Source organism: Aspergillus steynii (assembly GCF_002849105.1).
Source record: "Aspergillus steynii IBT 23096 chromosome Unknown P170scaffold_5, whole genome shotgun sequence".
Taxonomy (NCBI): Eukaryota; Fungi; Ascomycota; class Eurotiomycetes; order Eurotiales; family Aspergillaceae; genus Aspergillus; species Aspergillus steynii.
In genome coordinates this window covers 507,699-532,330 of record NW_020194402.1, presented here as the reverse complement: position 1 = coordinate 532,330, position 24,632 = coordinate 507,699, and the positions used below count along the sequence as shown (strand labels likewise).

The 24,632-nt window shown below is 52.2% G+C and overlaps 11 protein-coding genes across 11 annotated transcripts; 5 read left to right on the top strand and 6 right to left on the bottom strand.

The window, feature by feature from the left end:
- Positions 1 to 303: 303 nt before the first annotated feature.
- On the bottom strand, positions 304 to 2,840 carry P170DRAFT_409875 (fungal specific transcription factor domain-containing protein; the record flags this gene model as incomplete). Its single annotated transcript, XM_024846818.1, has 8 exons — positions 304 to 779; positions 838 to 1,021; positions 1,072 to 1,247; positions 1,295 to 1,568; positions 1,615 to 2,171; positions 2,221 to 2,307; positions 2,365 to 2,552; positions 2,779 to 2,840. The coding sequence occupies 8 exons, from the start codon at positions 2,838 to 2,840 to the stop codon at positions 304 to 306; spliced, it is 2,004 nt and encodes a 667-aa protein (XP_024702960.1).
- A 988-nt stretch (positions 2,841 to 3,828) lies between these two features.
- P170DRAFT_476340 (uncharacterized protein) lies at positions 3,829 to 5,490 on the top strand (the record flags this gene model as incomplete). The annotated part of the gene is made up of 6 exons (XM_024853339.1): positions 3,829 to 3,954; positions 4,002 to 4,263; positions 4,323 to 4,514; positions 4,563 to 4,724; positions 4,793 to 5,025; positions 5,071 to 5,490. The coding sequence occupies 6 exons, from the start codon at positions 3,829 to 3,831 to the stop codon at positions 5,488 to 5,490; spliced, it is 1,395 nt and encodes a 464-aa protein (XP_024702959.1).
- Positions 5,491 to 7,389: 1,899 nt separating this feature from the next.
- P170DRAFT_437438 (uncharacterized protein) lies at positions 7,390 to 8,540 on the top strand. The gene has a single exon (XM_024849366.1). The coding sequence runs from the start codon at positions 7,633 to 7,635 to the stop codon at positions 8,371 to 8,373; it is 741 nt and encodes a 246-aa protein (XP_024702958.1). The 5' UTR covers positions 7,390 to 7,632; the 3' UTR covers positions 8,374 to 8,540.
- Positions 8,541 to 9,512: 972 nt separating this feature from the next.
- P170DRAFT_437437 (uncharacterized protein) lies at positions 9,513 to 10,450 on the bottom strand. The gene has a single exon (XM_024849365.1). The coding sequence runs from the start codon at positions 10,267 to 10,269 to the stop codon at positions 9,709 to 9,711; it is 561 nt and encodes a 186-aa protein (XP_024702957.1). The 5' UTR covers positions 10,270 to 10,450; the 3' UTR covers positions 9,513 to 9,708.
- Positions 10,451 to 11,396: 946 nt separating this feature from the next.
- On the top strand, positions 11,397 to 12,624 carry P170DRAFT_465267 (SNG1 family protein; the record flags this gene model as incomplete). Its single annotated transcript, XM_024852308.1, has 2 exons — positions 11,397 to 11,669; positions 11,728 to 12,624. 2 exons carry the CDS (start codon positions 11,397 to 11,399, stop codon positions 12,622 to 12,624), a joined length of 1,170 nt encoding a protein of 389 aa, XP_024702956.1.
- A 238-nt stretch (positions 12,625 to 12,862) lies between these two features.
- P170DRAFT_361458 (uncharacterized protein) lies at positions 12,863 to 15,791 on the bottom strand (the record flags this gene model as incomplete). Its single annotated transcript, XM_024844468.1, has 5 exons — positions 12,863 to 13,734; positions 13,837 to 13,978; positions 14,069 to 15,485; positions 15,582 to 15,616; positions 15,690 to 15,791. The coding sequence occupies 5 exons, from the start codon at positions 15,789 to 15,791 to the stop codon at positions 12,863 to 12,865; spliced, it is 2,568 nt and encodes an 855-aa protein (XP_024702955.1).
- Positions 15,792 to 16,162: 371 nt separating this feature from the next.
- On the bottom strand, positions 16,163 to 17,726 carry P170DRAFT_360530 (putative salicylate hydroxylase; the record flags this gene model as incomplete). The annotated part of the gene is made up of 6 exons (XM_024844418.1): positions 16,163 to 16,458; positions 16,523 to 16,973; positions 17,042 to 17,122; positions 17,178 to 17,330; positions 17,405 to 17,575; positions 17,640 to 17,726. 6 exons carry the CDS (start codon positions 17,724 to 17,726, stop codon positions 16,163 to 16,165), a joined length of 1,239 nt encoding a protein of 412 aa, XP_024702954.1.
- A 356-nt stretch (positions 17,727 to 18,082) lies between these two features.
- Positions 18,083 to 18,632, top strand: P170DRAFT_476334 (nuclear transport factor 2 family protein; the record flags this gene model as incomplete). The annotated part of the gene is made up of 3 exons (XM_024853338.1): positions 18,083 to 18,188; positions 18,267 to 18,525; positions 18,593 to 18,632. The coding sequence occupies 3 exons, from the start codon at positions 18,083 to 18,085 to the stop codon at positions 18,630 to 18,632; spliced, it is 405 nt and encodes a 134-aa protein (XP_024702953.1).
- Positions 18,633 to 18,953: 321 nt separating this feature from the next.
- P170DRAFT_360870 (cupin domain-containing protein) lies at positions 18,954 to 19,515 on the bottom strand (the record flags this gene model as incomplete). The annotated part of the gene is made up of 2 exons (XM_024844440.1): positions 18,954 to 19,088; positions 19,144 to 19,515. 2 exons carry the CDS (start codon positions 19,513 to 19,515, stop codon positions 18,954 to 18,956), a joined length of 507 nt encoding a protein of 168 aa, XP_024702952.1.
- A 561-nt stretch (positions 19,516 to 20,076) lies between these two features.
- P170DRAFT_359752 (CocE/NonD family hydrolase) lies at positions 20,077 to 22,006 on the top strand (the record flags this gene model as incomplete). Its single annotated transcript, XM_024844374.1, has 3 exons — positions 20,077 to 20,365; positions 20,424 to 21,199; positions 21,278 to 22,006. 3 exons carry the CDS (start codon positions 20,077 to 20,079, stop codon positions 22,004 to 22,006), a joined length of 1,794 nt encoding a protein of 597 aa, XP_024702951.1.
- Positions 22,007 to 22,691: 685 nt separating this feature from the next.
- P170DRAFT_426884 (uncharacterized protein) lies at positions 22,692 to 24,426 on the bottom strand (the record flags this gene model as incomplete). Its single annotated transcript, XM_024847740.1, has 5 exons — positions 22,692 to 22,960; positions 23,028 to 23,149; positions 23,216 to 23,332; positions 23,407 to 24,211; positions 24,279 to 24,426. The coding sequence occupies 5 exons, from the start codon at positions 24,424 to 24,426 to the stop codon at positions 22,692 to 22,694; spliced, it is 1,461 nt and encodes a 486-aa protein (XP_024702950.1).
- Between the last annotated feature and the right edge of the window lie 206 nt (positions 24,427 to 24,632).

Sequence of the window (24,632 nt, the reverse complement as noted above, 5' to 3'; positions counted from 1 at the left end):
ACCGGTTTATTGGCCCCCACCCCCGGGCCGAGCCACGATAAGCCCCGATGTTCATCGTCGCACTACGGCCCTTTTCTCCGACTCCCCTCTTTTCACTTGATATCAGGATACTAACGATGCAGCTATGTACGTATCTATCTCGCTAAAAGGTCGGATCGGATGCGGACACCGATTCTAAACGCGTCATCGTGTTAGGCGAGTTATATAGACGAGTATTATTGAGCCGATTAATCACCGGAGTAGTACGCTGATGATCACAATTTACTGTCAGTGCGTTGTGATTCGAAAAAAGGAATTCACTATCTAAACCGCCAAATCATCCATCCCCGGAAGTGGCCAAGTCAAACTATCCACATCCAACGAATTCGCCAACTCCATCAACTGATCTGGACTAAGCTCATAGTGCTGTCCAAAGCCCTCAGCCAGCCCTAATTCCAGCGTGTGCTGGGCCTCTACACCTACTGGAGCCGCAGGCATCATTCCAACGGGATCGCCTCCCTGTGCAAGCCCGCATATCGAAGAGGGAGTGTGTAAGGTGGTTGCAGGGTTAACGTTCTGTCCGCTCAATAACTCCGCAAGTTCTCCCTCTAGCTGTCTGAGCTCGGACCGAATTAAGCGAGCAGAAATGTTGCCACGGCTGCTCATGTCTTCTAAGATGGCGTATGCGCGGTGGGTCCAGGGGCTGTGGTCGGGTAGTATGGATGGGTCAATGGCGGCGGCCATGAGGAGGGGGACGGTGGATGTGAAAGCGGCGTCCATGTAGATGGGGAGGAATGTTTCTAGACAGATCGGTTAGTGCTAGAGTTGAGGATTGTGGAGCAGAGATGGTGGTGTTACCTAGCAATCCTTGTTCTAGTAGATTGGATAGAATTCTCAGAGTCTGTTGTGCGGATTCCACGCATATCTGAAGCAGAGCTTTCACGGTCCCGGATTGCAGCCACCCCATTAGTGCGGGGTCCGATTGGCCGAGTTTAGATTGTAAAAAGATGTATAACAGGGGTCTGGTGGTTAATATAATACACTATATCGGATGATTAGCGCCCCGTGATGAATAAGTAGATGGGACTATACCTGATGCTCAAGCAGATGCAAATGAGCCGATATCCTCGACATGCCACTCATGGATCCGTTGACGTATAAATCAAAAGAGCCATTCAACTGCTCCGTCACCTTTGCAATATCCCGAAGAACAGACTGCGTGGCGCTTAGGTAGCGACTGTCAAGCTTTCCTTCGCTGCCATACACAGCTGACAAAATTAGCAACACGGGTTTGATCTTGAGGGGTGCCACTTACTTAAATCTACTTTAGCGAGAATCTGGCACAGCATCACATGCATTTCCAACACATTCGGACCGTGGATGCTTCGAGAAATCGGAGGAAATGACGCGCTGATGCTCTCCTCCGAAATCCCCATAGGCACGCCCAGAAGAGACGACATCCGCCGTTCAAGCACGTACACAGTCCACCACACGAGGCTACATCGCTGCACATAGACCTGGTCGAGATATATCCCGTGCATTTCAGTATACATTCCATGCTCTAGAGCCAGGCGAAGAGCGGTGCCGATCTAGAATCATCAGTAACAGCCACTATGTCGACGGAGGTTGATTTACCATGCGGTAGGCTGGCCCACGACTGTGAACACACTGTAAATAGAGTGCCGCACAGCATAGTACTTGCGTCTTCTCGATCGGATCACCGTCGAAGCATGTAAAATCCGGCATGCATTGCATTGCCTGGACGAAGTGATCTGCGCCGGGCGGACGATGCGACCGGGTCGATTGGACGACGAAGCTTTTCCCAAATGCAAGGATCAGGAGATAATGACAGAACCATAAAGGGGAGGAACGGGCTCGCTGGGAAGGGTTCTGGTGGAACGCTTCAAACTGCTGCATAAATCGATCTTCCTCGAAGAGGTAAAAAAGCTGCCCACAATGAAACTTGACCGTGTTAATTAGGAATCTGGCAAAGTCGGCTGTGGGGAGTTTGGAGACATCGAATATGTCTTGGGAATAGTTTGCCTTGTTGCCATCCCATTTGAGATCGTAGACACCGTCGTCGAATAGTAGACTGGTTGGGTCTGGACACAGCGAGGAGCCTGTTAGTTTCTCATGCGTCATTCCTAGTACTCGCCGACCGAAGGCCCAAGTAGACGATGCGCCCATAAAGACTGAAAAATGTTAGACAACCTTCGAGTTTACGATATCAGAGATACACACTTGGCTTTCCTCGGGGCCCTGGAACCCAGTCCGTGATGTGAAAAGCTAGTGGGTTGGTGAGTGGCGCTTTCGTTTCCCCGCCACCTGCTATAGTCGATATGTTCGGAGCACCATTCACAACGGCTTCATGATCGTCCAGGCCACATGCTGATACAGCTAGTGACCTGTCCGTACGCTCAGGAGGCTCCAGCTGTCTGGTATCAGCATTCATCCCACTGCCATCACGCTCACCAGCCTGATTGCTAAGAGACACAGGCGTAGACCTTGACGATGTGGCCTGATTTGCTCGATGCTGGAAGGTAGCCAGTCTCCCATGAAGATCATTGATATATCTGAACCAAAAGAATTATTGATTCATGCCCAAAATCCCAGACCACTTGACCTACCGTCGAGTAATCAGGACCTTCTGCGATGGGCTTTCAAAATGGCAGGTTGAACTTCGCTTACTGCATTGGTCGCATGGGTGCGAACCGGTACATCTGATCTTTTGATCGCGACATCTCTTACATCTATTCACAGTCAATGACCAAGCTCTTAGTGTACAAGGAGAAAACACACGCTTTAGTCACACGCTTGCTCGCTCTCAGCGAACGTCTTTCCGATGCATTTCTTGGCGACATTCAGCTGCAAAGAAATTGTGATATTGAGCTTCAGAATTGGCAATTCGAGCTGCAAAAAAAGGCTTTGGATGTTGTCACGATTTCCTATCACGGGCTGATTAAGCGGGGTAAACGCGAAGTTTGCGGGGAAGCAACAGGCGATGCTGATTGGTCGGTTCTGGGAGATACGAGCAGGCTAAGATGATAACCTCCAAGGCAGGTATCTCCGAGAATTCAACTGCGGCTGTCGAAGGACCAGCGTCCAAGAATCTGTTATCATGTTCACTGGGCCTATCAGAAATGATTTGCTCAATTGGAGACCCACAGATAGCCCTCCGATATCTCCTTGTCGGCCTATCTATGACGAGTGCCTCGAGGAGAGCAATCCCACCCAGATCCCGGCATATGTCGGATGCAGTGGCCGTAGTGTGGCCTGTGGACCCCCTCGGAGTGACACGAGCCAATAAGAAAGATTATGTTTTATGACCGGAGACTCCTGCCTGATATGTCTGTATCTGGAGTTCTTCGGCTGCGGATCTGGGGTAATTCTTTATACGACCCACAGCTAACATAGTGACACCGTATCCTACGTCTCAGAAAAGACTTATTGACATAGGAAAGATAACAGGAGTTGCCAAGTTCATTTCCAAGAAGAAAGTAATATCACTTTCCGCCCTGCTCTATAGAAATGCAGACGTTTTGTCCAATTAATGTACGGAACGGGAGCGTGGAGGGGATTCACCTGCGGCACGATGGGTTTATGGAAATGAGGGCCATTAATGATAACCACTCGCTGATGATAGCCCTTGGTCAACATAATTCTCCAATGTTATCCAGGATACGTCAGAGCGTGCTAGTTTGTCTCACCCCCGCATTATAAGAGTATCCACAGGTCATTCAGCATTAATTCCTTGGTCCCAATCCCAGTCTCTGCAAATTCCTTTTCCAATACTCACCTAAACAGTTCAATATCTTTCACTCCATATACTCTCTGTGATAACATCACATCATGTCGGAAATTGTCGAGGAAGTAGTAAGAAACAGCACGGAAAAATCCGAACCCATGGACCCTCCGCCCATAGCAGAAGATGCCGTATTTGGCGAGATCACAGAGGAAGGGCCGAACTACAGAGACGTGAGAATCCTCCAACTAACCCTATCCCGCAAGCTAAGTATATATAGGTCGGATGGCTAGGGACAGTGGCTCTCATGATGAAGACCCAGTTTGGCCTCGGCGTTCTTTCTATACCTCAGGTCTTCAACACCCTGGGCTTGATCCCGGGTATTGTGTGTCTCTGCGTCATTGCGTCCATGTGTACCTGGTCTACTTATATTATTGGACAATTTAAACTGCAGCATCCTGAGGTCTATGGCATCGATGATGCGGGCGAATTGATGTTTGGTCGCATAGGCCGTGAGGTCTTCGGTGTCAGTGTCTGTATTTGTGAGTCTCATATCCTGGCCTGGCTTCTGGAAGTTTCGTCTAACAAGTCACTACGCCAGACTGGATATTCTGTGCTGGTTCAGGTCTCTTAAGCACGTCTACCGGACTAAACGCTGTCTCCAGCCATGGGGCCTGCACCACTGTTTTTGTTGCGGTCGCTGCGATCGTTTCCTTCGGTCTCGCTAGCATCCGTACACTAGGAAAGATCAAGTGGACTGCTTGGGTTGGGCTGGGTTGTATTTTTACTGCTGGTGGGTAACACTTTGATGGGGTAATTCCTAATACTGACCTCGTGTTAGTGATTATGGTTACCATCGCGGTCGGTCTGCAGGATAGGCCTTCAGCGGCACCCAAGGGGAACGGCGCCTGGGTCTCGGATTATAAACTTGTCGGCAGTCCATCGTTCACGCAAGCAATATCCGCCGTGTCATCTCTCGTATATTCCTACTCTGGCACGCCTGGTTAGTCTTCATCTCGTAACCCACCACAGCCCCAAGTACGCTCCAATACTAAGATATGCATGATCCAGGATTCTTTCCCATCGCCGCCGAAATGCGCGACCCATCGCTCTACACACGAGCCCTCATAATCTGCCAGGGATCCGTAACTGCAATCTACAATGCCTCCGGGACTGTCATCTACTACTACTGCGGGTCCTACGTTTCATCGCCCGCCCTCGGCTCAGCCGGCGCCCTAATCAAGAAAGTCTCGTACGGAATCTCCCTCCCTGGCCTGATAGTCAGCACGATTGTCGTTCTACACGTAATTCCTCCCCCTCCCCTCCACGCTCTATTCTAACCCGCCCAGTTCCCAAGCAAATACATCTTCGTCCGCATCCTGCGCGGCTCAAAGCACCTGACTTCCAACTCCGTCATACACTGGGTGACCTGGCTCAGCTGCACCTTGGCGATCACAATAGCCTCGTATCTCATCGCCAGTGGGATTCCTATTTTTGGCGACCTTGTCTCCTTGATTGGTGCTCTTCTCGGAACGTTCATGTCCTTTCAACCAATGGGGTGCATGTGGCTCTACGATAATTGGAAAAGGGACCGAGAGCAGCCCACGGCTAAATGGATGCTTCTGGCCGCCTGGAGCATTGCGGTTGTTGCGCTGGGCTCGTTTCTAATGGTTGCCGGGACTTACGGGTCCATTACTAGCATTATCGCGTCTAGTAAGGCGGCGTCGGGAGCGTCGGCGTGGTCGTGTGCTGACAATTCGAACTCGTGAGAATGAAATGTGTTGTAGTTGAGGTAGGCAAGCGGACTTTGGCTTTGGGCTTTTCCTTTCTTTTGCGAACAGTCGGTGGCTCATGGTCAAGTAACACATAGAAACTCACCATCAATCGTTGCATCGCAAAGTGTGGAGCTCCAGCCACACACAAACAATGACCAACCATATAACAAAGCCACAATTACCTATCAATCCTCCTTGGCTTTATGATCCTTTTCGGTGCTCTAATAATAGGATGCTCTTTGATCTTACCAAATAACAAGCCATATAGACAATAACAATAGAACCATTACATATTGGAGAACTCATTGCGATATAAAAATAGTACCTACAGTTTCTGTTCACATGCGTCAGTTTTAGCCGATCAATGACTTGCTTGCCCAAGACTAGCCACTAGAACAAAACAAAACAGTCATCGGTTGGCCTCGGTTACAAATAGCCTCAAAGAGGGATTAATCTACGCGCAATGCTTCCACTGCCTGTGGGCCGGGACCTTATATGCTACGTTACAACGAGTGCGGCTTTTGTGGAGGCTGAAAATAGACTTAAATTGTGTTGGCGCTACTCCAGGGTGACAAGGCTGTGAAAAGGATTTAGCCCGTCCATAGTTCCCAACTCTCCATGCTTGTACGGAGTAGGATGTCCGGAGTAGCATCTGTCATGGAATCCACCAAAGTGGCCCGTCTAGAAGTTTTATTCATGCCCGAAATCATCCAGAGCAAGTACGTCATGGGTTTGAAATCTGTTATGCGAGAGCGACTAGGGGTAGCAAAATAGCGAGCGTGAACTACTGAACGGTGTGCATAAATCATAGTTACTAACCTAAAATCGTATTATCTACTCTAAAGAATAGTACTAAGGAAGACTACAGGCCTCAGGATTATCATAGGAAACCCAATTAGGAAGGTGCATATTTTTTAGGAAAGCATTCTAGAACATACGCTGCCTTAAATCCGCTTGGATGAAATACGACGTGACCAATCATACGAAAGACTTCAGTTGGAAATCGATATGATGGTTCTCTTCCCTTGTGGCCTCCACTATGTCCGTCCAAAAGACGGAGTATAACGGGAAATCCAACATCAACTAACCCCACAATACCCACAACGCTTAATTTTGGGCAAAGAATGAGGCTGGAGCCCGCGTACAGGATGCGCTAATTGCAACAGATTACCACCGAAAACAGTATCCTGTTTGTTTTACTGCATAATTATACACCGCTCTTCCGAATCATCGTACAGGTTATCATACTAACCGTGTTGCTAGGGCAGCACTGTCGCGATGGTTGAGGTGCCTAAAAACAGCTACAGCTATGCTCGTGGCTTGCGATCGGGATCGTGCATAGCATAGCCTCCGACTGCTATTCATACTCTTATTGACAGGGGGTCGTTCTTTGAGCCGTGAGCTATATCGACCGTGTCTTACTTTTACGGCGTCCAAATCAGATACATCACGTGTAGCACACCCACGGATGTAACCATATCCCGAGCCAAACACCACGATTCGTCCAGCCAGCACAGCCAGGCTCATGTACCACGAGCGATGAACACATGGATAAGCTAGCTAGCTGGTCATAATAATAGCATCAGGATTAACCGTACGCAGCCATGTGGAGCCGCCCTACCGGGTATGCCTGACTCCGCGGCTTCCCATAGGCGGCTCACCGGATCAGCACAGCCCTACTCCGCCGTCGGGGTCTTGGCTGCCAGCGAGATCCAGGCGCAGTGTTGGAAAATGCCCATTGGCTTGAATGCTCGGTTGTGAGCAAAAGCCGCACTCTAGCGAGCGGGCGTGGATCAGGACAAAGAAGTGGGTTCGCATTAGTCGATCTTGGCGGCTCCCAACATCTTTGTTGTGGTTCGGACGCGGCATTCAGAGCCTCATCTGCCGTCATGGCCTAATTCTGGGTCTTGGTTAGGCCTCTTTCTGGTGATGGCTTGGATGGAGACGAGATGGATGGGAGTGCGTCGTTGGGATGGATATAAATATGGCCTGGTCCTCGCTGTAGAATTGACTTTATCATCAGCATCACAAGCACACTTTCCAAGCATCTTTCCACACTCCAAACCATTCAAACAATCTTCCATACACTTCAATAGACTCTGCTTTCTTTCCCACTGCATTCAAACAGCCTTCACTATGTTGTTCCGCGCCCCCGTCCTTTGCATGGCTGCTAGCCTGCTCAGTGCTCCTCTCGCCGCTGCTCTGCCCACCACCGAGCGATCGACCTTGACTGCTCGCGATGACACTCAGTGCGACGTCAACACGAACTTCTACGTCTGCCACATCAACAACTTCCGCGGCTGCTGCTCCGTCGACCCCTGCGCTCTGAAGGACGGCTGCCCCGACAACAAGGACGACAGCTCCGATGACGACAACTCCAAGAGCGGCTCCGACGATGACAACGACGACGACTCCTCCGACGATGAGACCGAAGAGCCCGCGTCCTGTCCCTCCTCCGGCAAAACAACCAAGCTCTTCCAGCCTCACATGGAAACCCTCTTCGTCAAGCCCGCCGGCGCCTCCATCTCCACTCCCAACCTGAACATCAGCAAGTCGAACACCAGCGAATGGCAGCAGACGATCTCCTGGAAGCTCCCCTCCGCGGCCAAAGACTGCAAGCTTGGCTGGGACATCCCTGAGGAGCGCAACTTCAAGTCTGGCAACAACTCGCGGGTGGCTGTCTACGACGGCGACACGAAGATCACTTCTGCGGACTTCGCCTTCTGGCCCGATACCCCCGGTGCTCGGTCCAGCCCTGTCGGAGGGGTCGACTGCAAGGAGGACCTTGAGTTCCGTCTGGAGTTGGTTTACAACGGTGAATATGTCTTCCTGGAGCAGAATGAGGAGACGGGTTGGTGGGTTGAGTTCAGCTGCTAAGCGGCTCGTCTTTCGGTTTTGAGTTATGAGGGTTATGATCCTAATGGTAATTTGATAATTATTGTAGTTTCTGTGGTGCCACGATGCATTAGGTGGTGCAGAGGGGCTACAGATATGTGGAGGATACAACGATTTAAATGATCTAAATAGTTATAATTAGATAGAGATAATCGACTCTACTTGAGTTTGTCATTTGGTGTGGTTCAGCACGTACTAGAATAAGTAACTGGACTGTATCTTTTCTGTTAAGAAATGGTAGTCTGACCAAATCGATTATGATTAATCTGAATATTGAGGAGCAGTTAGCTGTATATATTTTTGCACAGCTATCTAAGACCATATAAACTCCTATAAGATAAAATGTTATGATTCAAGATCGAACATAATTTAGCATGGACAACACATGTTAATGTTCATCATCCCTGGATGGTCAGCAACCATTTAAAAAGTTATGTATACATGTTGTCGCTGATCTCCGTAATTCCGCCTAAGCTTTCTGCAATACTACATTATTAAATATCTACCTTCCTCATCGGGATAAATATATACCTCCCCGTAGCAGTCCAGCACGCGCTACCCCCACAACATCCCCACCAAAATATATATACCAGACTAGTCGCAGCGATCATACCACCACCTCCACATTCATCTACATAATCTACTTCCATACATCCGATGATAACATGTCCATGTTTCCGGGCGCACGGATCGTCGCGATAAAGGAGGGGTTCTGGAATGCGGAATGTCCGGGATTCCACGTGGGCACGTGGACTATCCGTGTCCATTTAAAATAGCCGGAATGCCTCGTGTCGAGCCTCAACTCTAATCTAGACGTAGATGATCATACCTGAGATAAGATTAATATTGTCTGTTCTGAGTTGGTTCGGCTCTCTCTTCCCTGGACATGTAATTTCGAAACCCTCACTGCGCCGGAGTTTGCAGTCACATTGACAGTGTTGGGTGAATGGCGTTGTGTAGGTATCTGACGTGTTGGTGGTGGATTGAGGAGATGCGGGATGTGGTGTGGTGTGGTGTGGGGGTGGATTTATCGGGCGAGCGGAGGACAAGGTCGGGGACGGGGTTTAGATATGCATTTGCATTAAGGACTGGTCGTAATTGATATACCATTAAACCTATTTCTTTAATTCATTGACATTTTTTGTACAACAGTATGACTGTCATCTATACACATAGGATTGTATGATCGTCTATCTCTATCATCATGCACCACACCATGCACCTCATAGACGCACATAAACAACAAAAACGCTCAGAACACCCCAACACAAACAGCAACCCTCTATGCATCTAAACCATAGAACATAATAAATGAATCTAAGCCGTCGCCGAACCCGACGCGTCAGCCCTCGCATCTCTCTCATCCAACAACTCCGTAATATGCGGATTCAACCAGTACCCCTTCAGCTGGTCCCTTGACATCTCCTTTGCGCCCTTGATAAATCCCTTACACGACTCCGCACCACACATGCATTCAAACGCCTGGTCCATCTCCCACTCGCTACTCGGATAGAAGAACGTAAGCGGATCGCCGACCTTGAGGTCCCGCCCGGCCACGACGCGTACCTGCATGGCGTGCATGTCGAAGTCCAGCGTGGGCGCGCACGAGTGGTTGCAGTAGACCAGGTCGGAGTTCAGCTCGATGTGGCTGTCGCGGCCGGTCTGGACCGAGGTGTAGGCCTTGTGCGAGGACGTGGTGCCGGTGATGGGCGTGAAGACGGACCCGGCGGGGAGGCTGGTCTGGGAGGTTGCGCCGGACGCGAAGGGTTTGGAGGAGCGGTGGACGTGCAGTTTGCCGGGGTGGGTGGGCGGAGGCAAGTCTTTGGGGTTGACAGTGGTTGTGGTGGTGGGAGGGTCTTCGAGGGCGATAGGAGGCATGTTGTTGGAGTATGTTTTAGTATTGTATGGTTCTGGAGAGAAAGTTGGAGATAGGAGGTCACAATTTGTGCAGAGGAAAGAAAGATGCGAGTCAGGAATTGAGATTTGGCAGCTCGAGCAAAGTCCAGCCAGCGCAACCCCTCAGTCCCCGTCTTTATATCCCCTCCATAGTGGGGTGAAGCGCGCAAAATGGCGCAGCGCTGGACCTCGGCTGACCGGCGTCATGCCGTCATTCGGTCGGGCCGCATGCGGCGTCCCGTGGCACGTGTAGCTGCCTCAGGTATTTAAATCTGATGCCTGAGGTATGTACCGGAGACATGTTACTCCGGTGACGTCCATGGTGCCCGATTCCTCAGGCAGACATTTCCACTCTCCCTCCAGAACCAATCTCCCAATCTCCCAATCACCGAATCTCCTCCCAAAATCAAACCAACCCCAAATCCTAATCTTCTCTAATCCTCACTAACGGCCTGTAGCGCGGGAACGGACAACCCCTGCAACTGGTAGTAAAATCGGCAGAACAGAGAACAAGGGTTGCCATTTAGGACCGCAGAATCCGCAACCACACCGCACCAAACTGAGGTGCGGGTTTGTTTTTTAAGAGTAACCCCCCCGTTGACCCCAGTGTCATGGGGCGTTGCTGATATCGGATTTATCTCGGTTCTTCACAACGTGCAGGAACGCACACCCAACTGCCGACCTTTCCGCAGGCTTCTGGAAAGTCTTTTTGCAAGGCTACAGATATTGAGATCGAACAAGACGGGCCGAAGTGGGACATGCCGATATGGGTCTTGGTAAATCTTTTTCTGCTCTTATTCAGTTGATAATTTACGGATCGGACGGCGTTGCCATGGTTCAACATGCAACTAGTGCAATCCTAAAGTTCATTCGCAGGTAAAGGCTTACATCATGACGAGTTAAATACCTTCTCTCATATATCGTGGCATTCCAGAGACTCTGAAGTGTTCTTACTGCGTACATTCCTTTTCAAAGTCTTTGCTACCTTTTCTTGCTCTTCTACATCATTTTGTTCCGGAACAAAGGCCATATTTTGATTTTGCCGTCACTGCCACTCCTTACTCCACATTCAGTCTCTGCCTTTAAAATTATCCCAAAGATTATACGAAATGATGCTCCCTGGACGGTTCTGGGTCGGCATCGCTGGAGCATTTATCGCCCTGCAGCTTCTCTTCCTGGCCAACATGTGCTATATCTACGGAACAGCGTTCCACGACTCGCAACGGTACAGCGCTATGCACGTACTCTACGTGGACTACGACCAGGGGGCAATTGGCCAGTCGGTGCTCGCCGCCTACAACACCATGCAGAGCCCGGCAGTCGTCACTCTCGAGCAACATCCTGTCAGCGAGTACCCGACGGAGCGGGAGATTGAGCAAGCCGTCTGCAAGGGCAAGTACTGGGGGGGCGATCTACGCTCGCACCAACGCCTCGACGCAGCTGACGGCGGCAGTGCAGTCGCCCGAGGCGGCGCAGGCCTACGATCGCTCGCAGGCGCTGCAGTACTACTGGAAAGGGACCAAATACTCGGCCTACGCGACGGGCGTCTACTCGCAGTTGACGGAGCTGGTGCAAATTACCGCAGCCGTGTACGCCCAGACGCACGGGGCAGGGCTGCTCGCAGCGGCAAGCAGCAGTAACCTCACCGACCCAGCCATCGCAGCGACGCTCCTGCTTCCCGTCGGGGGAACAGCGGTGGACGTGGCGCCGACGGACCAAGGCGTGCGGTTCTACTACAACAACGTGTCCATGGTGATGCCGATCATCCAGCAGTTCTTCTTCATCATGGCGCTGAACAGTCTCTCCGCTCAATTCGCCCTGGGAGACCGGCTCTCGACCCGCCAGCACCTCCTGCTGCGCATAGCCCTCTCCCTCGTCTACAGCTTTGTCGGCGCCCTCGTCATGACCGGCTACATCTGGGCCTTCCGCGAGAGCTGGGCCCTGACCGGCGGACAGTTCGCCCTCAGCTGGATGGCCATCTGGCTCGTCATGCACCTGCACTTCCTGTTCATCGACTTCGTTGCCGCATTCCTCCCTGCCGGTTTCCTGCCCTTCTTCGTGCTGACCTGGATCATCCTCAACGTCTCCAGCAGCATCATCCCCTTCGAGCTGTCGCCCGGCTTCTACCGCATCGGCTACGCCTTCCCCGCCTACGAGCTGTACGAGGTTCTGCTGCAGATCTGGACAGACGGATGCAACCCGTATCTCTACCGAGCGCTGCCGATCCTCTGGTCGGAGTGGCTCGTCGCTTTGGGCCTGTTTTTTGTCGGTATGCGACATCGTGGCAAGACGGTCACTCGAGCGAGCGTCTTGGATGACAAGAGTTCGCTCAGGTGAGTGGCAAATTGGAGGGACATGGGCGTTGCACGTTATCAGATTGTCTAGACAGTCAATTTTTCTCTCATATTCTTTTGTTTTTCTTTATTTTTTTCATATTTCTTTCTAATGCAACGGGAAAAAGACCAAAATGGAAGATCAAAGTGGAGCCGAAACGAGTGGAAGGCGAAATAGCGAATTCCCACCGGGACTATATTATACACACATCCACACTAATTATGTACTGCAGGAACAACCCTCAATTCTCTTGACACCGAAGACCAGCCAGCAGCTGTTCGTAGATAGCATTAATGCCCCAGCCGCGCAGGGATCTCATCCCCGACAAGGACTCTTCCAACAGTCTGGCCCGGCCCGTCGACGACATGAAGTTGCCAATACCGGCGAGTTTAAGACGACACGGAAACCCCGTCTCAACCCAGCGCGCCTGCGCCGCCGGATCCTGGTTCATGAACATCCCACCGCTTCCCCCGCCACAGCCAAGAACCACCGAAGGAGTGGCCGCGAAATCGGGCTCAGTCTCGGGTGGTGGGACAGGCGCCAGTGTGGAGAACAGCCAGAGCAGCAGGGTAGCGCGGAACAGGAGCACCGGGAACGAGAAGTGCTGCGCTGCACCGGCCCCAGACCCCACGGCGATGACCAGCGCCGAGTGTGTCTGCGCCGCATACACCACAGCCATACGGCCCTCGCGCGGAGCGGCTCTCCACTCCCTCGCCAGCCCCTGTCGTCCCGCCTCGTCGTACCGCCGATAGGCCAGCCGTAACGCCGTGCCCAGCAGCGGCATCCGCCCCGGTGCCTGCGACATCATTAACCCGCCTAGGATCCCGATCCGGTGCGCCGTGTTGGCTTTCACCTCCGACGGTGATGTCGATGGTAGCTCTGTGACGGTGAGAAGCGTGCGCAACCCCTGCTCCGCTGTTGCTTGGTCCAGGGGCTCGCCTCTTCCTGCTCCGCCTCGCGACGCTGAATCAGGGCTGCGCCCTGCCTGGTCGTAAATGCTGTTGATTAGGAGCTGAAGGATCGCCTGCTTTCCGAGAGTCCCTGTCGCGTTCCACGCGGCGATCCAGTCGCCGTCTCGGGCGAGTTGATGCAGTGTTTTAGAGGGGTGAGTCCCTAAAGCCCCCGGGGGTTGTGTATTAGCCAGGTGTTCACTTTCTTCACTCTGCTCACGCAGCGATGCATGGGAAATGTGTTCGTGAGAATAGCCAAACCAACCTAGATTTTGTGTAAGGCTCGCCCAGGCCTCGGTCGTCAACGCCTCCCAGAGCTCCTCCCGCTGAGGGAGAGTGTTTTGCATATCGCGATCACCCATGAGTCTCGTGAGATCGAAGTGAGTGCGAAAGGCCGAGTCCAGCAGCTTCATGCTTCCAAGGCTCCCGGAGGGCCCGGGAAGAGAAATAGTCAGCCACCGGCATACAGATAAACAGCGAGGGGGAGAGCAGCCTACCCAAACAGCAATTCCGGTCCTCCGGCGCTCCTCGTCGAGAATCCAGATCTGCCATCGCTGGTTCTGTGGTAACTCCAGCTCTGAAATCTTGCGAAGCGACATAGTTGTGGTACATAGCTGCTTTCGACGAGCCAAGGTGATGGGAAGAGCCTGGTAGATCTCGGCGATCTCCAAGGCGCGGCGTTCGCCGGAGTATCGAAAGGCGATCTGGTTCAGAAGGACGACCTGCGTTAGCCACAGCTCGCGGCCGTTTCGATTGTGGTGCTCGCATAGATGGATGGTGAATCGGCGGATGAGCTCTTGCATGGCGCGCGCACAGGTCTGCGACTCGGGGAGTCGTGAGAATTGCGCGCCGATGGCGGCGACGGCGAAGGTTAGGAGCCAGTGCGTGGCTGGACCGCCGAATGAGGGTTTGTGGAGTAAGGGGAAGATGGGATGGAAGTGTTCGAAGTAGAGCTGGACCCAGCTGTTGAGTATGGGCCGGGGTGGAAGCTGCCAGTTTAGAAACGGGGGAAAGCTGGGGGCGGTTTGCAGAGTGAGGGTGAGTCGCGTCGCTTCGTCCAGGACAGTCTGGCTGACCTCCGCAACGTGAGCCAGGTCTTCGCTGTCGATATCGTCGAAGCGGACTCCCCCAAGGTCTGGGAAGCTTAGTTGGGCGTCTACGCTGATGACGGTTGGATGATAGGCTCGGGGTCCCATCGCCTCTTGTTCAGGCCTCGGAGAGCATCGACCGTCGTATATCTCGCTCACCGCGGAGGGAGTCAGTGGCAGCGCCGGCTGTCGGCGCATGTTGTCCCCAGAGAACGACATATCCCGGGTCGGGGGAGTCTCGATCAAGGACGTTAGCCTCATATCCGTAAGGTCCTCCTGGAGACATGGTTGGAACATGTCCGACCAGACAGGCCCCAAGTCGGGCTCCACGAGGCCCTCCAGGTCTACCAGCTCTGAAAGCAGTGGCAGTTCACCATATAACTCCTGGGCAGTTTCAGCGGTAGTATCCAAGAGATCTGGTAGACCTGCACTAGGGTCTGGGGTTTCCAGATGTGGCGTGGTGACAGATACACTTCGATGGTCAATAGTGGAGGGAGTTTGCGCCGCATGATGATGTCCTACTTCCCTCCTGGGATTGGTCTTAGGTTCAGGAGTATGGCGAGACTGACGCTTAGCAGGCGGGAAAGTGGACGAGCTTCCAGCAGACGTTGGCGGCTCGATTCTGCGCTTCTGAGTTTGTTCGTAGTAGCAATCGGTGTCATGACTGATACATCGTTGACAGGGCTGTTGCCCATCACACCGCACTTTGGAGGCATTGCATGGCTTGCAGGCCTTCGCGACTCGACGTCGGCCATCAGCTCGATCTCTGACCTCCGCACCTTGGCCTTGACGATGAACGGTATTATAATGACGCGATAGGGAATCTCTACAGATGGAGTCGCGCACGACGGGAAGCCGCGGAGATGCCACGTCAGCAAATCCGCCGTCCGAGACATCTGTGGAAGGGATGGAGGGAGCCTACACGCGACTAAAGGGATAACCGCATTCGGTGCACGCCTGGATGGTACCCTGTATCAGCTATCGCATATCATTCCTTCCGCCGGTGTTGAACAGAGTTTCTTATCCGTACAAACGGTTTCTCCTTGGTGTGGATTCTTATATGCCGCTCGTAGTGCTCTCGTCGTTGAAACCAGGCAGTGCAACTGGCACAATACAGCTCTGTGGCCTGCATGCTCACGTTGCTCGCTGTCTCGGCCTTTGGTCGGTCTGGGAAGCCGTGCTGCTAATAATCTGAGGTGAATCGGGACTGCACGACAGTAGGCCAGTTGGTTTGGAACCCATTACGTAACAGATGGACGAGAACGAGGAAGACGGGGTGGCGATCAGCGGAGAAACTGCTCCAGAGACTAGTTTCATTTACATTCATTGGCTCTACGTAGTGTGGGTTGGTTTGGTTCCAACCATCATTGGGTCTCTCGGGTACCACTCGGCAACTGTACTGAGCCGTGTGGCACCCGAGTGCAACTCACAACCACGGGACAACACCCTGCTAACTTTTTCTTGTTCCCACGGACATGTGGGCCAGATGATACATAGAGGATTTCACTCCGCCCCGAGAAGAACCAGTGCCTCGCGGGCAGGGTAAGATGCCCAGGTGTAGGAAAACATGCTGTCGGGCAGTTCTGCATCCGGCACGTAGGCCCGGAGCTCCTCCAACATCTCGCTGCGGCGTTCATCATGAGTCTTGGACATGAACATCACGGTGAGGGCCCGCTTGTAGCGAACCGTATTATAAGCGTTCAACCGGTCTGCCACCTGCTCTGGGGAAACCTCTCCGGGGAAGACGGCTCCCAAGGCAGCGCCGTCCTCAAACGCCTGGGCGCCTCCTTGCCCTTGGTCTAATCCGGAATGTATCAGCCACAGCCCAATCGAGGTAGAGTAATAGGAGCAGTGTCGTCTTACGCGGTAGTGTTGGGTGGGCAGCATCTCCAACGAGGGCCAATTTGCCCTTGACGAAGGTCCTAGCAGGCTTGCGGGAAGCAAGGCTCCACAGTTTAACATCCTCTGCCATAGAGCACATTCGACGCAGCTCGGGCCCGAAGGACTGGTAAACCTCGAGGAGGTGATCAAGGCTTGCAGAGTCGAGCCAGGATGATTCCTTGACGGCGCCGGTGGGTTCGGAAGGGTGAATCGCCACAACGTTGAGTAAGTCTCCGTGACGGCAGGGGTAGATGACGAGACGACGGTCCTCGGCCGTAAAGGCGTGCACGCCATCTAAACCCATCCTTCCCAGCAAGGAGGCAGTCTCGGGGTCCTTCTGCATCTTGCTCACGGGAACGAGGAAGCGGAAGCAATTCTGCCCCGTGCTTTCTTTGCTAGATTCTTCGCCGATGACCTCTCGAACGGACCGGGACTGCCACGGGAGGCGTTAGATGGTGAGCACGGAATACACACGAGTAGGGAATTTCGACATTGACGTACGTGAATACCATCGGCGCCAATGATGAGATCACCCGTGAGTGTGGTGCCATTCTCGAGAACCACCACGCCGGCTTCAGCATCCTAATAATGTCACTTAGGGTCATTCCGTCACAAGAAGGGACAAAGGCCAACTCACCACAGACGCTACACGAGAGCCCAGCTTGATATCTACAGCACGACCGTCAACAGTTTGAGCAGCAGCTGTGCGCAAAGTATTGTGCAGGTCCACACGGTGGGTTAGAACCCAATCGTCCGTGATATCAAGCTTCTGTTGCAACTCCTTGGTCACCTGTGCGTGGGAGAAACCAATTCCATTAGCTTTGACCACCGGCTGAGAGAGTCTTGGTATAACTTATCACGCACAATCGGGGTCCAGCGCAGATTGCCTTGGGAGTCCCACACCTGCAGACCATTGCATTGAACCGACTGCATGCTTCCCATGTCACATCCCCAGGCCCGAAGAATGCGGGTGGCGTTAGGCGCTACATGGATAGCCGCACCCACTTCGTTCAGAAATCTGGACTGCTCGATGACCTGTATTCACGGGGTCAGCCTTGCTCGAAAAGCTATATCCCACTGGAGGTCGATTGAAAGATACCTGGACATTGTGACCAGCACGGTTAAGGGCAATTGCGGCACCAAGGCCAGCCAAGCCGGCTCCAACGACAATGACTTTCAATGGCATGTCGACAGAAAACTGAATCCTTGCTTTTCGAACTACCGGGAATAAAGGATCTCAGTCTATACCAGACTATTATATCAGCAACGGAACCAGCCGCACCGCACACAAATAAGGGGAGGATACCAGACCCCTTGACGGCGGCTGCCCACTCGGAACTTCCCTCTCTCACTCAGTCTCCACCGAGCCGGGGTCGTTCCACCCGGTTATCTTTGCTTTGTATCCCTCCCCTTCCCCTTGATAATATTGAATTTAGTCAATGATTGCCCTTTGAAAGTAGCCCCATTTCATGAATCAACTATTGACCATACTGTTCATTACGAGAAAGAATCCACTCTTATCACCGAACTTGAAGACTCGAGATGCCTACCACAGAGCAAGTCCGCGCTATTTTCGCCTCGTTCGAGGAAGGAAACGCCCCATCCTTCTTCCAGCATGTTGTGGATGATGTGGATTGGGAAGTGAAAGGTAGACATCTATAATCCACAAACAACCCCCATGGAAGTTTCATAGCACTTACACGGAGCCCACCTCATCCTGCTGCAGGGACGTTTTGCCCCATCGCAGGGCGGTACAAGTCCAAGGCGGAGTTCCACGAAGGAACCAAGAGCCTCAGCTCCACCTGGGCGAGTCCGTTGAAGTTGCAAGTCCGCAACGTCATCTGCGATGGCCACCAGGCCGTGGTTGAGATGCGCGCCATGGATACCAAGTGTTGGAATGGGCTGCCCTTCACAAACGAGTATGCCTGGGTGTGTGAGTTTAATGATCAGAATCAGATTATTCGCATCCGAGCCTACATGGACACGTGAGTATTGGTCGACTTGTGCGAATGGATTTGACAAGTTTCGTTATTGATTGCCTGTATCGTTTAGGGATTTGGTGTGTCGGGCGATCCGTGAGAACCAGGAGTGATCTTTCTTCTAACTACAAATTGAGAGTACGTGGTTAGATTAGTTAGACGTACATGGAAGTCTATATTCTATGTAATTAAGTACAGCTTATACCTATTTTACACAAACCGTGTAGGACATTGCAAGGAATATGATATCACTGAATTGACCATTTAACAATGAATAATTCAATCACCGCGGTGGGAGTATAAGAACAGAATAGACAACGACCGCATATAGTATACTTAAGAATTTGGATATATCAGACACATTTAGCTCATTTGAAATAGTAACCCCTCGCTCCTACTCACCCGAGCACATCGCTGACTCGTACGTAAAAACACTAGTGGAGAACCTGGAATGCCCCTGGAATGCCTTTGTCGCGGAGGGCCTCGCCTACAACAAACGGCTCGGAAGGTAGCAGGACGAAGATCACACGAGCGACTCGATCTGTGACATTGTGCCACTGATGCATAGTCTATTAACTCCCGGTTAAAAACATCCCTTCAACAGAAAGCAAGGGAAAGACTGACCGCCTGCTGTACGACAACGTCTCCAGCCTGGACCTTGGTCCTAGATCCATCATCCAGCTGCATCTCCATCTCCCCATCCATAATGATGGCATAGTCCAGAGACTGGGTGCGGTGGTTGTGACCGACTGAGTGTGGGGGGAAGTCCACTACGCGGATCAGAGAGCCCCTGCTGTACATCTGCCGACTGCGGGGATCGGTACTTGCATCGAGGCTCGTTAGCTCGGCTGGATACTGCCTGGTCATCCAGATAGTAGCAGCCTTTGCAGCAAAGCCCTCGGTTGGCTCGAGGTGGTTATCGAACAGAATCGCAGATCTGGAGTCCTGATGCGTGGTGACAATGCGACGAAGCGGTTCATCGCCTGATAGTCCCATGATGAGCAAAGGAGAGAGAGCGAAATAGAGAACGATGAGCTTGCAAAGAAGGCGGAGAGGGAAGGTGTGGATAGACTAGACTTGGCTATCCCCTGTTCTTTGTGATTCCTCGATAACACTGCTACCTTATATATACCTATCCTCCCTCTCGACCGGCTGCACAAACCTCATTTTTGTGAAGGCCATTCCGCAGCTACCACCGGTTCGTTTACCCTAGATTTGAGTCTTGTACGGAAGTAATTCCGTGCCCCACCCCCTGAGGGCAAACCACCTCCGCTTTTGACCCCGTGTCTGAGTATCCTTGATGCTGGACTGACGTGAACCTGGCCTTCCCTACCTGCACTCTTCGGCAATGGTTCGGCTTTGACTGGCTTTCCCCACTCGGTTGTTTCAACATATGAAATGTAGCATGGAAGGGGAATGAAGCGGGGGAGGAGGGGACTCGCGAAGTACATACTATAAAGGCCAGCAGGCAGGCAGTCGACTAGGGACTCGGCGAAAAGACTTACACCACTCAACGCATAATTATACATCTGTTTTCTACAAGTCGTCAATCCCATCATGACTCTTTCAATTGCCGGTTTTGAAGTATCCCTGGCACCGACCATGCGGCCGGAGGATAGCGCTGCAAGCCAATCGGCTCCCTTTCGCCCTTCCAAGACAGAGCTTCCCCAAGGATTCCAGAGGACTGCTAAAAGTGCCTCGTTTCCTGTCACCACGATCTTCGAACAGGATGTAGCCATTCCAATGCGCGATGGTGTCAAGCTCTATTGCGATATCTTCCGGCCCAAGGGGAAATCCAACATCCCTGCCATCCTCATTTGGAGTCCCTATGGCAAAGGCGGAAATGGTGAGTGAGCGAGACTGCACCCTCGAGGGTTCCAGCGCTGATATTGTTTCTATCCAAGGACCTCACGGATTGCATATGATCGAAGGACGATTTGGAGTACCCGAGGAGAGGCTAAGTGGGTTTGAGAAGTTCGAAGGACTCGACCCTGCCGACTGGGTGGGCCACGATTATGCCGTACTGAACGTTGACCTGCGCGGATGCTGGAACTCGGAAGGCACTATTCCCTGGCTGGGGTCTCAGGATGGCCGCGATGGCTATGATGCAATTGAGTACGTGGCTCAAACGGAATGGTGCAGTGGAAAGGTAGCCCTCGCCGGGAATAGCTGGCTTGCCATGTCTCAATGGTTTATTGCCGCGGAGCAGCCCCCCAGTTTGGCTGCATTTGCTCCCTGGGAAGGAGCAAATGATTTCTACCGGGATACCCTGTGCCGTGGGGGTACGCCCTACCCGTATCAGAGGTTCTGGAAAGTCCTGGAGTCGTCTATGGTAGGTCGAGGACAGGTGGAGGCGATCACCGAGATGCTGAACCGGTTTCCTCTGTACAACGATTATTGGGAGGACAAACGAGCCCGGCTCCACCGCGTGAAGGCACCATGCTATGTGCTTGCGAGCTACTCAACTTCCCTTCACACGAGTGGGTCCATTGGCGGATTCAATGCGTTGGGCTGCGAAACTAAATGGTTACGGGTGCATCCGAAGCAGGAGTGGTCCGACTTGTATTCAGAAGAGAGCACGCAGGATCTCCGAAGATTCTTTGACTACTTCACCAAGAATTTACAAAACGGTTGGCAGAAGACCCCCCGAGTCCGGGTATCCCTACTGCCCTATAATGAGGTACATTGCTTTTCCCTTTTTCCCCGGTCCATTCTTGATTGATGTTCGGCTGATCCCGAGTCTCGTTGTATAAACCAGCCTCCAATTGAAAACAAGCCGTTTTCAGCATACCCGGTTCCTCAAACAGTATACCAAAAGCTATACCTGACCGAGGGAGGCGAGCTGTCTCCCCAGCCACCGTCTTCCGCGTCTACGCTCTCCTACGCGGCCGACTTTGTCCCCACGCAACCCGATCACAACCCCGAGGAGTTGCAATTCCACTACCAATTCCAAAAGCCCACCTGGCTACTCGGTTACAGTAAGGTAGTCCTACACGTCTCCGCCAGTCTCCCGCAGGACCTGGACGTATTCGTCCAACTCAGGAAGATGGACCGATCGGGGGTCATCCTGCAGCACATGAACGTTTCCGTAGAGCAGCTGTCGCCGCCAAAGACTAGTCCCGAGGAGGTCAGCAACAGTTGTTTCCTCAAATATCTCGGACCCACAGGCGCGCTTCGAGCCACTCATGCGGGGACCAAGATCTCGTCCGCAGATCCCAACGCGTGGCCCGAGTATCGCCACGACAAAAAGGAAGCCGTCCTTGCCGCGGACGAGGTTCGTCGTCTCGACGTGCCTATCTGGCCGGCGGGGATGGTCTTTCAGCCGGGGGAGTCCTTGGTGCTCAAGGTAGCCGGTCACTATATGAGTATGATGGAGTTTGAATTGTTGAATGATCACCTCGGCTTGCCGAATAAGGGTCGGCATACGCTTCACCTGGGGCAAGATGACTGCAGTCATCTAGTTGTGCCTCTGGTTGAGCCGTTTTGAGTTGTTTGTTTCTTTGCGTTTTCGGTCTTCCCCATCTGTGATTTCTCAAATGAAGTGGGGCTCACCGGGAGGACCTTTTTGTATCTGACTACTTAGCTTTATAAGATGTAGTCCAAGCTGCGGTTATTATATATTCCCGATTCCCACCAAATTGGAACAAAGCTAGATGCTACGACGATTGCTAATAGTTTGCAGTGCCTGTGACACTGTTAAAGAAAACATATATTTCCTGAAAAGGTCAGGTAATGATGTGGCTACTCAGGAATTTGGAGATGAATTGCTTGAATTGCTGGAATGCTATGGCTCAGCTGCAGGTAACTCCACGGCGGAAGGTGAGGGTCCAACAGGCAATAACTACCCAGCGATCTTTCTCAATCGAAGCAAGCTCACACCGCAATATCAATGGCTAGAGTAATAGCATTTTTGAACCACATTTCTCTTATTAAAGGACTTAAAGAAGTATACTGAGCAAGGCTGTCCGAGTCTTTGGGCAAAACAACTCCAAGTGCCTAGGGCTCCGGGAAAATATAGAGGATGCATCCATGAGAAAGAACTAGAGCTGAGGCTATGATCTATAAACCGAGCAATAAAGAGAGAGAGAGAGGGGGGGGGGGGGGGGGGTAAAGTAGCAGTATAAGAACTCTCAAACCACCCCCGAAAAACTGGGATTAGGCTTTCGTCTACTTCAAAACCAATATTTCCAAGCCTTGAAAGCAGCAATCCCACTCCCAAGGAGCGCGAAGGCCGTCGCAGCCAACCCCACAATAAGACCCTGCTCGAAGTAGGACAGCCTACCACCGATAGGCTGTGCAATAGCCCTCAAGTCGGGACCGCGGTGGGAAGAGGAGCGTCCGACACGGTTAGACCATTGGTGGATGGCTTTGTTGCGCGAGAAATCGGCGGGCGAAAATGGCAGCCCGTAGGTGTCATGTCCGGAATTGGGTGCCATCATGACTAGCAGGGGGGAAGGAGTCAATTGGGAGAGTTCATTGGAAGTGAGTGAATCTATCCATTTGCTTACCGAACGATTCGGGTGGAATGTGGTTGATGAAACAATTCTCGGTATTGAGGAACTGGGCGAGATACGCGGTCTCTTTCCCTTCGCCAAAGACATAGGTTGCCGAGGCAGACTTGCCGTCGATCCTATGGGAAGAAGTTAATTCAAGTGCGTCCTAGGGCCGGAGAGACAGCATGGATTGGTAAACTCACACTTTGTTCCATAGGTCGATCGCATGGTCAAGGCTGGAGACGGGAACAAAGAGGATCCCAGAGTAAGACTTCGTGACCTTGGTAGCAACTTTGCCGATAGTCTCTGGTGTAATTGAACTAAACGAAACAGCGATGAACGTCAATATCATGCTTTGGCATTAGATGTGTGAAGAAGATTATGTCAAGCTTACTCGGTCGGTTGTAGCGCGATCAGAGGCGATAGAGCATTCGCGGTAGCCCATAGATCCTGTTGTTTCAGCGAGAGAAAAGAGGATGCCAGCAGATCACCTAGCTCTTTGGTGACGGATGGCTCTGGTACGGGCTGATTATTATTCTCCACTGGACCCAAGCGCTGCTGCAACAGAGACACCAGTCTCTCCAGAACGAACTCGTCGACAAAGCACAGTCGAGGTGTTCGTCCAACATGCCGGCGCGGGTCCTTGAGAATCGACTGTTGTAACCAGATGGCAACCGTGTTCAGATCTGGGGCGCTACGATCCACAAACACCGCAGGGAGCCCAGTCACTGGGGTGTAGATTCGCACAGCTGAATTGCTTTGTCGCAGAGCGCTGGCAAAATGATCTATGCCTTCCGGGTCTTGTAGCACCGCTGCTTCGCAGCGAATCCCGGTCAACGCTGCGGGAGAAATGAGACCGTCGACTGTAGCCACCGCTTCTTGGTCAAGACTAGTTCGAATGATGGCGGAAAGAGCTTCATTTATCGTGGGCGATGCATGGCACAGCTGGACCAGACAACAGCTGCCCGCAGCGACTGCGGCAGCTAATGGAAGGATCGTGGACGAAAGCGGGCAGGGCAATGCGGCTTGGATTAGGACAGGTCCAAGTGCGACTGGGTTTATGGGAGATGGCTGGCCGACCTGAATCAGCTTCTCCTGCGCGAGGACAGCAGCAAAGTCCAGTCCATGGTATAGCCTGTCCACCGCAGCCAGACACACATTGATCTCCAGGGACGCAGCAGTTTCGCTAATATCAATATCTTTTCAGCCGAATCACAAACTTTAGTAAATGAATTTGCGGTCCAACGAATACAGGCTCATACAAACCTTGTGCAAAGGCCGCAGTTAACCTCGATTCATGGTCTCTCAATGCGGCATGTAAGCCAGCGAGCTCTTTTTTCCTCTGAAGAACGTTCTCCAGTCGGCCCTCAATCCAGGCGGAGCGCACCGTATCGTATACTGCTGCCAACGACATATTGTCTTTTCGAAGTGGTGAAACTGACTAAGCGATGAATGAAACTGGAAAGTTCTCACTGGAAGTATAACATATCGTACAATACATACATTTGCTCAGCCCCGGACTTGTGATCCAGATCGGTTCGGCTCCACGAAGGTATACCCCACAGCAGCCCCCAATCCCCCTTGGCGCAGGCATCCACCAGATAATCGGTGAAGATCATT

Coding starts and splice junctions, on each gene's coding strand:
- P170DRAFT_437437 (XM_024849365.1), bottom strand. CDS start 10,269: ATGCCTCCTATCGCCCTCGAAGACCCTCCCACCACCACAACCACTGTC.
- P170DRAFT_437438 (XM_024849366.1), top strand. CDS start 7,633: ATGTTGTTCCGCGCCCCCGTCCTTTGCATGGCTGCTAGCCTGCTCAGT.